This window comes from Pseudochaenichthys georgianus, chromosome 23 (genome assembly GCF_902827115.2).
Source record: "Pseudochaenichthys georgianus chromosome 23, fPseGeo1.2, whole genome shotgun sequence".
Classification (NCBI taxonomy): domain Eukaryota; kingdom Metazoa; phylum Chordata; class Actinopteri; order Perciformes; family Channichthyidae; genus Pseudochaenichthys; species Pseudochaenichthys georgianus.
This window is the reverse complement of record NC_047525.1, coordinates 15,009,781-15,023,242: the sequence shown is the minus strand read 5'-3', so window position 1 is coordinate 15,023,242 and position 13,462 is coordinate 15,009,781. Positions and strand designations below refer to the sequence as shown.

Sequence of the window (13,462 nt, the reverse complement as noted above, 5' to 3'; positions counted from 1 at the left end):
CCGCTGCAACTGAAATATACTTGAAAAGGCAGACTAATACCAGGCTTTTGAAGCACGAAACAGAATCTAAACTACATACTGTAAAGTCCAATATCGAGTGGCAATAGAAGTTCCTTAAAAATGCACTTAAGGACAGGACTACATTTACCTTTAATATAAATATAACTTTATATCAACGTCGGAATTTTCGGGAACAATATCAAACTATATATAGACACTTTTCTGCTGAACAACACACCTGGGCGATCTCCTTCTGTTCCCCCCTCTCCTGTAATCTAGTCTTCCCCGCTCCCCTCTCCTGTCCGTCTCCTTTGTGTTCGGTGACGCACTTTGGTCTGAACTGTGTAATTATCTCTCGCTGATTCCAGGGGTTTGAAGGAATTCAGCCCTCCCTCTCTCTCTCTCTCCTCCCGCCCGCCCCTCACGCCTCCGTCACTCCGATGCTCAATGCAGTATTGTTCTCAGCCGTGAAAAAAATACTTTGATTGACAGCTGTGGGAAGTGGAGAGTTCAGTTTTGAGTAGAGCCTCCCTTCTGATGCCATTTCTCTCAGTTAAACTTGTTTTTTGCATCTATGCACGGTGGCTATGAAACGAGATGTATTTGTGGTGCGTCATTTGGCAAAACCCTACCAAAGCTAAGGTTGAAACATCGCTTACTGATACCCCCTGATATTTAAGCATGATATTTTGCAATTTGAAAGAGACACGTTTTTGGAGAAAATCTTGATAAATGTGTTCGGGACTGGTCCCCAAAAGCACTGTACATAAAAGAGAAAGGTGGTGAAACTATAGGAGTTACAAAAAAAACAATAATTTCTAACATTTTACTGCTTACTAAGCTGGTCTTTATATTATATTATCTTATGACTGTTGAAAATAAACAAATATTGAACTTAATAACACAGTTTGACCCCACACTAAGGGTTTCCCCAAAGACGATTACACTTTGATCTGCTTTTCAAATTGTGAGGTGTGGTGACCACCTATTTAACCACTGGGTCATAATTCAAACCTGGAACTACAGTTGCGGTTATTGTTCCCACACGGACATGTTATGGGTTACCTATACATAGGTGTGCCCTCTTGGCTCTGTCTCTTGTCGACCCGGGCTGCGACCCGACAACATGTCCTTTGCAGCTTGTGATTAAAGTTCCCTTTTGTACCTTCGATGCACCGCCTCTTACTCCATATCTCTCGGCACTACACTGGTGACCCTGATACGTCTTGAGAAGTTTCCGGGACGGAGCCGAACACGGCAAAAGGAACTCGAGTTCCTTTCTCGAAATGCCGGGGTTTGATTGGAGACGTCCGTGGCTGCCACCGGCACGCGGACTGAGGCTCGGTGCGCGCTCCGCAGAAGGCTGGAGACTTTGCTCGCCGTTCCCGCATCGGCTTTCTATCCAACGGGGGGACGATGCACGACCTGCTGGGTCGACCAGCAACCCCATTGCTACCTCGTGGGCTTGTTTCTTCGGGACGTGCGGCTGCACGTCCTGGCTGCGCTAGCTGACGGCGACTAGCGGCTAACCACGAGGGGATAACGGCTAGCAGCTACCGACGACAGCTAACAGCTAACAACGGCTAACAGCTAACGACAACTAGCAGTGGCAGCTAACGGCTAGCAACAACAGCTAACGGCTAACGACGGCTAGCAGCTAACGGCTAGCAACTAACGACGTGTTGACATCTGACTGTTAACAATTTTTTTTCCGGTGCCGGAGAGGAGGTTCGACCAGCCGGTTGACCTCATGTGGACACTCTCATTTTTTTCACCACCTCGACGGCGGTTCCAGACGCCACTCACGGTGTCATCGACGCTTGGGTGGTGCACTCCTGGACCCCGTCTCGCCTCAACGGTTTTGGACGTCGCCCCTGCTGCCATCGGCCCGTGGGTGGCGCGCTCCGGAGCCTGTTTGGCCTCTCCTGCCTTCCGGGGATATCCAGACGCCACTCACGTTCATCGACGCCTGGGTGGCGCACTCCTGGACCCCCTCTCGCCTCGACAGTTCCGGACGTCGCCCATGCTCCATCGGCCCATGGGTGGCGCGCTCCGGGACCCTGTCTGGCCTCTCCTGCTTCCCGGTGATGCCTCAGCACCTGCTGAGGACTTCATGCCCGCCGCCGCGGCACGTCTGCCTGCGGCCGGGTTGTGCTCCTTCCTCCCGGGGGGACTGCTCCTCTCTTCCGGGGATACCTCGACGCCTGCCGAGGACTTCATGCCTGCCGCCGTTGTGCGTCTGCCTGCGGCCGGGTTGCCCTCTCTTCCGGGGATACCTCGACGCCTGCCGAGGACTTCATGCACTGTAGCCAGGCTGACAGAGAGCCACAGCTCGATTGAGCCTTCTATTCCCTTAGCACTCAGTAGTAATGATTTTATGTGCTTTTTTAACGATAAAATTGTTACTCTTAGAAACAAAATTAATGACCTCTTGCCTTCGACCAGTATAGTGTTATCAACAGCTCCCGAAATCGTAAGTTCTAATATTACACTAGATAGTAAACTAGAATGCTTTTCAGCCATTAACCTTGAACAATTACATTCAATGATTCTCTCTTCTAAACCATCAACGTGTATGTTAGACCCAATTCCAACTAAGCTGTTGAAGGAAGTTTTTCCATTAATTAGCACTTCTTTATTAAATATTATGAATATGTCTTTATTATCAGGCTATGTTCCACAATCATTCAAAGTAGCAGTGATAAAACCGCTTCTTAAAAAGCACAACCTCGATCCAGAGGTTTTAGCCAACTATAGACCTATTTCTAATCTTCCGTTCCTCTCAAAAATTCTTGAGAAAGCGGTCGCAAAACAGTTGTGTGATTACTTAAAAAACAATGATTTATTTGAAGATTTTCAGTCTGGCTTTAGAACACATCATAGCACAGAGACAGCTCTGGTTAAAGTCACAAATGATATTCTAATAGCCTCAGACAAGGGACTTGTCTCTATTCTTGTTTTGCTCGATCTTAGTGCTGCATTTGATACTATCGACCATGATATCCTATTGCAAAGACTAGAGCACTTAGTTGGCATACAGGGAACTGCTTTAGGCTGGTTTAGGTCCTATCTATCTGAACGCTCTCAGTTTGTACGTGTTAACGATGAATCTTCCACGCAAACCAAAGTTAGCCATGGAGTGCCACAGGGCTCAGTGCTCGGACCTATTTTGTTCACATTATATATGCTTCCGTTAGGCAATATTATAAGGAATCATTCTGTAAACTTTCATTGTTATGCGGATGATACTCAACTATATTTATCAATCAAGCCTGATGAAATTAATCATCTAAATAAAATTCAAGACTGCCTTAAGGACTTAAAAACGTGGATGACCTTAAACTTTTTGATGTTAAACACGACCAAAACTGAAGTTATTGTACTTGGCCCGAAGAATCTACGAAACAAATTATCTAAAGACATACTAACTATGGATGGCATTAATTTGGCCTCCAGTGAGACTGTAAGGAATCTTGGTGTTATATTTGATCAGGATTTATCCTTTAACGCCCACATAAAATCAATTTCAAGGACCGCCTACTTCCATCTACGTAACATTGCAAAAATCAGGCATATCTTGCCTCAAAACGATGCAGAGAAACTAGTCCATGCATTTGTTACTTCTAGGCTGGATTATTGTAACTCTTTATTATCAGGGAGTACCAAGAAGTCAATCAAGTCGCTTCAGCTGATTCAAAATGCTGCGGCTCGTGTACTAACCAGAGTTAGGAAAAGGGACCACATTACTCCTGTTCTGGCTGCCTTACACTGGCTACCTATAGAACACAGGATAGAATTTAAAATTCTTCTTCTCGCCTACAAAGCCCTTAATGGGCAGGCGCCATCTTACCTTAAAGAACTCATTATACCCTACTGTCCTACTAGGGCATTGCGTTCCAAGAATGCAGGGTTGTTGGTTGTTCCTAGAATCTTTAAAAGTACAATGGGAGCCAGAGCCTTTTCTTATCAAGCTCCACATTTGTGGAATCAGCTTCCAGTTTGTGTTCGGGCGGCAGACACCCTATCCGTTTTTAAGAGTGCGCTTAAGACCTTCCTTTTTGATAAAGCTTATAGTTAGGGCTGATTAGATTCAGCCCCTAGTTTTGCTGATATAGGCTTAGTTTGTCGGGGGACATCTTACTTCTTCCTTCTCTCTGTCTATACCCGTGTACACTCATGTTCCGATTAACCCAGCTTCCCCAAATGTCTTTCTTTTTGGTGTCTATATACGCTGGGATCCGGAGTCATGGATGATCCTGCGGTCCTGTGTCCTGGATCGCGAGCGCTGGATCTTGAGTCGTGGCTGTGGTCCTGGATCATAGGTCCTGGATGGATATCCTCGTGGATTCATCTTCCTATTATACACACATGCATTTCCAAACATTTGGACTACCTATGTTGCAAATGTATTATCTTTTCAATTTACACACGGCATCTATTGCACGTCTGTCCGTCCTGGGAGAGGGATCCCTCCTCTGTTGCTCTCCCTGAGGTTTCTCCCATTTTTCCCTTTAAACTGGGTTTTCTCTGGAAGTTTTTCCTTGTACGATGTGAGGGTCTAAGGACAGAGGGTGTCGTATTGTCATACTGATATTCTGTACACACTGTGAAGACCACTGAGACAAATGTAACATTTGTGATATTGGGCTATATAAATAAACATTGATTGATTGATTGATTGATGCCCGCCGCCGTTGTGCGTCTGCCTGCGGCCGGGTTGCCCTCTCTTCCGGGGATACCTCGACGCCTGCCGAGGACTTCATGCCCGCCGCCGTTGTGCGTCTGCCTGCGGCCGGGTTGCCCTCTTTCCTGCTGGGTTCTCCGCAACACCTAGTGCGGCCCCCTTACGACGGCCCGCCCTCGGTGTGGATGCCCTCGCCCTCGTTAGGGTCCCTGCCCTCTCCTGCGGCCCCACCCTCCTCGGCCCTTGTGGTGCTTCCTCCACGGACGTGGGGATATATTTTTTTGTTGCCATGTTTGAATTCTGGGGGGGCTTGTGTGGTGACCACCTATTTAACCACTGGGTCATAATTCAAACCTGGAACTACAGTTGCGGTTATTGTTCCCACACGGACATGTTATGGGTTACCTATACATAGGTGTGCCCTCTTGGCTCTGTCTCTTGTCGACCCGGGCTGCGACCCGACAACATGTCCTTTGCAGCTTGTGATTGAAGTTCCCTTTTGTACCTTCGATGCACCGCCTCTGACTCCATATCTCTCGGCACTACAGAGGATACATTTACAGTCCATGTCCTAATTCTGTTGTTTTCCCCAACATCATCCTCTCACACAGAAAAGCCCTGCTCCCGAGGACACCCGCAGAACAGCAACATACATTTAGGGCTTCTCAGGTGTTTCCTCCCAGCATAAATCCCTGGAAATAGCTTGCTGGGACATCACAGGCTGCAACACGTCATCACTCATAATCATGCGTCAAATTCAGTAGCAGTCAGAGCGCGGATCTATGGGGAGGCAACAGAGACTGTCTAAAAGAACGACCAAACAATGCTTATTCCAACCCTGTCTCCTAAAAATTACGTTCCCACAGAACTAAACTGCATTCTCAATTACGTTTAGCTAGAAACGTATTTTCTCCCACGTTACGTTAGTTATGAACGTATCTCAAATACGTTTATTTTCTACATATCTTCTAGAAACGTATTTTCTCCCACGTTACGTTTGTTATGAACGTATCTCAAATACGTTTATTTTCTACATATCTTCTAGAAGCATATTTTCTTCCACGTTACGTTAGTTATGAATGTAACTTAAATACGTTTATTTTCTACATATCTTTGCCATTTATTGTCTTGCTTATAATAATGATAATTCGTTATTTATAAATATCATTTTAGAGCACACCTTTGAAATCGACAATCGGGCTCGATATATAGTTAAATTAAAATCAGTAGGCGAGGCTGTAATTTCGCTAGCTGTTACTCTCATGAGCGAGGCAGAACATAATAGTTTTAACATGCCAAAAAGCTGCTGTGTCGTTTATTGCACCTCAAACATTAAAACAAATCCAGAGTTACGTGTTTCTGTACAGAAGAAAGGACAGTATCAGAACAGAAGAGCTCTGTGACTTCAGGCTTGATCGCCGTTCAAATGACAGCGCTGGTTTCCCCAAAAGTGGGCGGGGCTGTAAAGTGAAGTAGATTTACTCTCATCTATTATTCAAAACCATTCTATTTATTCTAACGTAAATTACATGCCAGTGTTTTATCTTTTATTTATTTGTTTTTATTTTAAATCGTATAATGTCTGACTTTTTTTCCGTCTGTGAGGAAATGAAATGGGGCTCAGAGCCTCAAAATACTGAAATCTGTATTTTTTAAAATCTTTTCCTTCTAATTTATTATTCTTTTCTAAATAACACACTGTTATTTACTCAACAATAACACACAATTATCCTTGTTTTTATTTATTCATTTAATTCTATAATCTTGGGCTTTTTAGCCGTAAATAAAGTCACCGGAAACAGACGGGACATTTTGAGCGATACACACCACAAACCCACTAAACTGATTACCCAAGATCCTCAGCTTGAAGCTTGTTGATTGGATGTTTTAGCCGCAATGCACGCTGGGATATGGTGTTGATATTATATGGAGATATGATATCCGACAACGAAAAATAAAATAATACCTAATTCAGAGTGTGCTTGCTTTTCTCTTTGGAAGTCATCACATAACGGCATTGTAATACACGGTTCGGCTGCATTAAATATTACACATCTGCCGTAATTCTTTATTTATAGAGAGAGACAAACAGGAGAACTGCTGCCAAAACTGAATACTTGACGTGGATCATAAATATATCAACAATTAAACAACATCTTCAATTTCTTTTCACAAAATACGTCTCCTTGCAGTATCAATAGTAATTCGGCTGACTTTTATATTTGATCCAATTGGTATATTGGTTATATTTACACCATAACGGTGCACAGCTGATAAAAAAGGACTTGTAGTTTTTAAAGATATTACTGATTTTCTTTGAATATAAGAATCTAAATACTGAGTTGAGAGAATAGTCAGGGGATTTGGGTGATGGGAGACACATCTATGGAATCACAATTTCAATAGCTTACTATTAAATGAAGGATAGCCTATGCCTTTCTGTCTGTGATGTTTTACAAATCAGATATTAATGTGAAGAAGTAAAACAAGAGAAATAGTATAGCAATATCCTGTAAAATTATGTAAAAACATGAATAAAATTACACATCTTCAGATGTTATACATAAGTGTCTACACTAATAATACAAAGTTATTATTAGTATGCTGTGTGTACCTTGTGTGCACCGCCTAGTGGTTAAAGCATGTTATTGAATTATTTTTGTTGAATAATCTTATTTGATCAAAACAATATTAAGAGTACATACTTTCATAGGGGGAAAGTAGAAGGTCAATGATAGAAATATAGAATATAAAAAGTCAAGAAGATACTAAGTGATCTCTACAATAAAACAGTTTAGTGCTGGATGTTCAAAGATATTAATAGGAGGAGGTGCAAAACAGAAAAACGAATTAACCTTTATTAACACATTAAAAAATACTTTAGGTTAAGGTCTTCTTTTAAACAAGAAAAAAGCTCTGGGGGTATCTATCTACAGATGAATATTAAGCCTGACAAAGTACTTAACGTCTAAAATATTGCTTTCCTGCAATGTTAACTATGTTGAAACACTTATTTTAAATGATATTATACACATTAATTATACTCTTATGTATGTAGATAGAATAAGAAATGTGCAGAATATGACAGTTTAATGGTGGAGGTATACAGTACACACATATTGATAGATGTCTGTTGAGGAACCTGCGACCCAAGTTGTGTATAAGATCAATACACCTTAGAAAACCTTGAAATCTTGAAAGGGATATGCAAAATAGCCATTATACAGTTTTTAATTAACTATTAGTAGAGAATAACGAGTAATGAATATACTTTATAAAGATCTGCAGATAAATGTTTAGTCTTCTCAAGCACCAACTATCAAATATCTCTCCTGATTGTTGGCACTTGACAATCACCTTCCCTGAATTGTATTCAGGTGTAACTAAAGTCTGCTTTAAGGGTTGTTTATATTCCACATCATTAATCAGAATCTGCAAAGTAACTAAACTAAATGTAGTGGAGTAAAAATACCAGGTTAACCTCTGAATTGTAGTGGAGTAGAATTACAAAGTAACAATGAGCTGTCGTGTGGGTATATATTAATGCTGCCCATTATGGATACAAGCGATTTTCACCCATTTAGTAATTACATGTTTTAAATGTGTACACACCAATGTGTTTCCTATCGCCTAAACCTCCAGGGCTGTACACAGTTTAATACTGTCAACTTCTACATTTGGGAAAAAACGTCTTTTAAAACTACAATTCCCAGTAGAGACGTGCCATAGAGAACATGTTGCGAAACACAATAGCCAGCATGTGTAGTTCTGGGGGGGGGCGTTCGAGTCCAGTTTTGAATAGTCTGCCGTGGTTTCGTTCCATTTCAAAGAGCTTGACGCTCGGCGTAACCTTGGCGCAACATCACTGGGTTTGTCAACGGGACTGTAGTCCCAAACGATAGCTGGGGATTATGGGTAGTGTAGTGTCTTGGGCCATCCTAAATCTCGAAATGTCCCGTCTGTTTCTGGTGACTTTATTTACGGCTAAAAAGCATGCTAAAATGCCCAAGATTATAGAATTAAACGAATAAATAAAAACAAGGATAATTGTGTGCTATTGTTGAGTAAATAACAGTGTGTTATTTAGAAAAGAATAACAAATTAGAAGGAAGAGATTTTAAAAAATACAGATTTCAGTATTTTGAATCTCTAAACCCCATTTCTTTTCCTCAAAGACGACAAAAAAAGTCCGACATTATACGATTTAAAATAAAAATATATTTTAATGTTTGAGGTGCAATGAACGACACAGCAGCTTTTTGGCATGTTAAAACTATTATGTTCTGCCTCGCACATGAGAGTAACAGCTGGCGAAATTACAGCCTCGCCTACTGATTTTAATTTAACCATATATCGAGCCCGATTGTCGATTTCAAAGGTGTGCTCTAAAATGATATTTATAAATGACTATTATCATTATTATAAGCAAGACAATAAATGGCAAAGATATGTAGAAAATAAACGTATTTCAGATACGTTCATAAGGAACGTAACCTGGGAGAAAACATGTTTCTAGAAGATATGTAGAAAATAAACGTATTTGAGATACGTTCATAACAAACGTAACGTGGGAGTAAATACGTTTCTAGCTAAACGTAATTGAGAATGCAGTTTAGTTCTGTGGGAACGTAATTTTTAGGAGACAGGGTTGCTTATTCCTACATCGGAATTACAGGGATGGAAAGGAAGGAGAGGAGCATTTTAAATCTGATTTTCAAACTAAATACATGCTTTTACTCTCATGATGTCTTCAACATATTGGCATCAGTGAACCGCGAGTCAAACATGCTTTTCAGCTTTTTCAAACATGACAAAAAACACTTTAAACTTTGTTAATCTCTAAGCTTGAAAATGCTCCAATTTGAAAGGTAAAACAGAGACTTCACGGGGGGAAATATCACAAACGGCTTTTACCAAAATGTTTTCACTCTAAATCTTTAGTTAAACCAGTATAATCCCAAGCGGAGAAAAGGGTCTGGCTTAGCACCACACACACTCTCACACACACACTCTCACACACACGCTATCAGAGGGGATTTAAAGATTCCAACAGTGGTCCTGGTAATTAGGCGGATGGATTTGAGTCTCTCTTCGCGGTCCGGCGGGATATTAAGTGACACATAATGCAAGCGGACCAACTCTTTAAGTGGATTAATTCAAACCAACACAGCGGGGTCAAAGGTCAAGCCCCCTTTCCGCTCTCAGACTCTTCCCTTTCCTCTGAAACTGCAGGACGGCGCACCTGCGTGAGGATTCAGATGATTGGATGACGGTGAAAGCAGATATCGAGGGAGCAGCGGAGGAATGACGGCGGAGATTTCGACAGATTTCGCCCCAAAAATACGCATTTAAACTTCATTTCTCTTTCACGACACCCAGCCTTGATTTAACTAGACATTAATAGAATAAAAACCTGAGCGCTCCTCTCTCCACGCCCTAATTGAATCCAGAACGCACCTCGCCGTGTGTGTGTGTGTGTGTGTGTCTGTGTGTGTGTAGCTGGATGTAATCAGATGGAATTAATATGCATGCTGTTTCTCATTATGGCAGAACTGAACTGCACTTCAGATATGTGACGTGCACTGTGAGAGGCACCGACAGATTTCAAACATCCATCCTCTGCGAGTGTGTGTACATGCATGTGTGTGTGTGTGTGTGTGTGTGTGTGTGTGTGTGTGTGTGTGTGTGTGTGTGTGTGTGATATAAGATAGCAGATAGTGGATGCGTGAGACACACCCTGCTGCTGATCAGATAACACTGGCTTTAACACATGCATGCACACACATTTGTCACTTGCATTAACTCTTTATTGCATTTAAAGCAAATCAAATTCCACGGAGCTGCATTAATCAGCTAATTGTGCTAATGTGCATATCATGCCGCCTAATAGTGTTACAGCAGTGAGGGCTCATCTTTCATCTCAATCATAATGTCCTTGTTTTAAATGTCTCTTTTATATTTTTTACCAGAACGATGATGAAATTCTGTCGCTCAAATCCCCCCAAAGTCTGGATCCAGCTGTTTTATCGTGAGGCAAAATTAAGAAACTGATATCTAACTAAATCAAGTGTTTACGCTCCTTCAAGGCTTCGCCTTTGTTCAACTGCTTCTGGTGCTCGAAAACAACAACACACACTTTTCTTGTTACCGCTGTGTTTATGATATGAGTGTGTGTGTGTGTGTGTGTGTGTGTGTGTGTGTGTGTGTGTGTGTGTGTGTGTGTGTGTGTGTGTGTGTGTGTGTGTGTGTGTGTGTGTGTGTGTGTGTGTGTGTGTGTGTGTGCATTAAGTGTGTGTCGGAGCATGACGGAGGTGAGTCTCATTACGGAGAGAGCGACACACACAGCGCCGACGAGAAGCTTCATTATCATAAATGATTGAGAAGTGTGTTTGTGGGCGTGAGTGCTCGTTTGTGCGTGTGTGTGAAGCTGTTCGTGTGTGTGTGTGTGTGTGTGTGTGTGTGTGTGTGTGTGTGTGTGTGTGTGTGTGTGTGTGTGTGTGTGTGTGACCCCAAGAGAGTGTGAGTGACGGCCGGCGGTAAGCTGCTCTTTATTAAGATGTGCCGTCTTTGGAGAGGGACAGCTGCTCCTGCCTCTTATCAGGAATAACAAAGGTTTAATAAAGGAGAGACAGAGGGGAGCTAAATAACCCTCCTTCCTTTCATCCTTCCTTTTTCTCCTCCTTTTGCTTCCTTCCATCCTAACTACTAATGAGCCTCTCAAAATGCCACAACAGAAATTATACTCTGGGCAAATGTTTGCAGAATATTTGTCCATTTCTAACTTTCAACCTCACTTTTGACCTTTGGACTTCGTGGCTTCCATGGCACCAGAATGATCAAAGTCTAATTTATTAACTCGCTAGCTCTGCTAAAATTAGCTAAAAGTCAAAGACGTTTGTAATGCTACCAGGAGATGTGTCCTTGTTGAGCAAATAGACTGAGTGTGTGCTCAGAGAAAGTCTGTACTGTGGCTATTAATGAATGAATGAATGAGTGTGTGTGTGTGTGTGTGTGTGTGTGTGTGTGGTGTGTGTGTGTGTGTGTGTGTGTGTGTGTGTGTGTGTGTGTGTGTGTGTGTGTGTGTGTGTGTGTGTGTGTGTGTGTGTGTGTGTGTGAGTGAGGTCAGCTGCATGTCCTATTTCTCACTGAAGATGGTCACCACGTTTGGAAATGACATCATTTAGCCCCCTCCTTAGTCTGTCATTGAAATATGCCTGCTCTACATTACTCCACTCATTTTCTATTTTGGATTTGTGGATGATGATAGTGGGATGGAGGGCAGCGGGGGGGGGGGGGGTTCAAATGATAAAAGTAGGGAGAGGCAGCATTAAAATAATAATGTGATGGTCTTGAGGGTTTCAGTCTCCTCTCCCCCGTTTCTAAAATAGAATCTGCAATAGTCCCCGCCGCTACCGCCCGAGTCCGTCGAGGGAATAATGACTTATTTATCAAGTGGCTGAAATATTCAAGAGACAAGGCCTTTTTCAAAATCCAGCTTTTTTAAATTCATGGGCTTTTCTGCCGAGATGCTTAATGACAGTGGATGTATTCATAGTGATTTGTAGAGCCTTATATCCTGCCTATGAGTCTAATAGCTGTTTGACAAAAAGGAGAGTGCTCACTAGAGACAAGGAGAGCAAGAAAAAGTTTCACCTTTGACCTCATGGGAGGTTCAGTGAATCATCTCAGGACCGCCTCCTCCTGCCAAAGCACTAAATGGATGTGTAGCTGAAAACATGTTTTGCAGCTCGGGGAGATAAAATGTAACAGTCTGTAAACGCGCCGTGCTGCAGGCAACCAGCCATGAGTAAATGTTTCAAGATAAATTCCTGGAGGGGCTTACTTTTTTTTCTCTGGCAAACATTTTTGAAGGACCGAATCAGCATGGGGGGGTGGGGGGTGGGGAGAGGGAAGGAAGGGATATGGAGGGAGGGAGTGGTGGTGATAAATGAGTGTTATTCCTACTTCTACACTGGAATGGAAGTTTGGAGATGGTGGTGGTGATGCCGGGGTTAAAGAGATGTACGCAGACACGGAGCAGCTTCCATGCGTCAGCCTCATGACAGCGAGAAGGGGGAAGAGGGAGAGAGGCTCAGAAAGTACACAGAGCGCAGCACATTACAGCCAAACGGCGCAAACCGTGCGTAATTACGCGCCAGAGCTCAGAAAGGCAAAAGGCAACCTCCTGCCTGCACCGCGTCCGACCCTTATTTCCTCCACAAAACCCCACTTCTGTCTCTCCGCTATCACCATGTTTACTACGAAACGGACACGGGCGCTTACCTTAACACGTTCCAGCTTTTCAGAGGGTCCAGGTCTGAAATTATAGAAACCATGGTCGACTTTGCTGGGCAGCACCGGGAGAGAGGGAGGGGGTGCAAAGGCTGTAAACTCCGTGTGCGAATGGCAGCGAGCGCTCGGATGCAACCCGTCCTGGTTTGTTCAGTGGGTGATGAGCGCTGTCAAATCTCTCTCTCTCTCTCTCTCTCTCTCTCTCTCTCTCTCTCTCTCTCTCTCTCTCTCTCTCTCTCTCTCTCCGCCCCCTCCCGTTTAAAGCCTGCGCTCTGCACACGCGTATCCGAGCTTCCTCCGGTCCCTCTCGCGCACAGCCTGCTGCTGCTGATGGAAATGCAGCAATGTACAGTAGATGAAGGTATTGCCTTTTAAGTAATTAGGCAGGATATGCTTGAGAATCTTCTAAGAAAAATATTGTGAACTTATTGTAGTTGCATTAACATTTACCTGTAATATGTTAACAAAAGCTATGTAACCCGTTCA

General features: G+C 42.9%; 1 protein-coding gene across 8 annotated transcripts in view; it reads right to left on the bottom strand.

Annotated features, from left to right (window-relative positions):
* celf2 (cugbp, Elav-like family member 2) overlaps nt 1–13,151 on the bottom strand; it is a 238,387-nt gene extending 225,236 nt beyond the window's left edge. For all 8 annotated transcript variants that reach the window (XM_034075080.2, XM_034075079.1, XM_034075081.2 and 5 more), the window contains exon 1: nt 12,968–13,151. In XM_034075080.2, the coding sequence (XP_033930971.1) occupies nt 12,968–13,020 (53 nt within the window). In that variant the 5' untranslated portion in view covers nt 13,021–13,151. The remainder of the gene's footprint in view (nt 1–12,967) is intronic.
* Nucleotides 13,152–13,462: the final 311 nt, after the last annotated feature.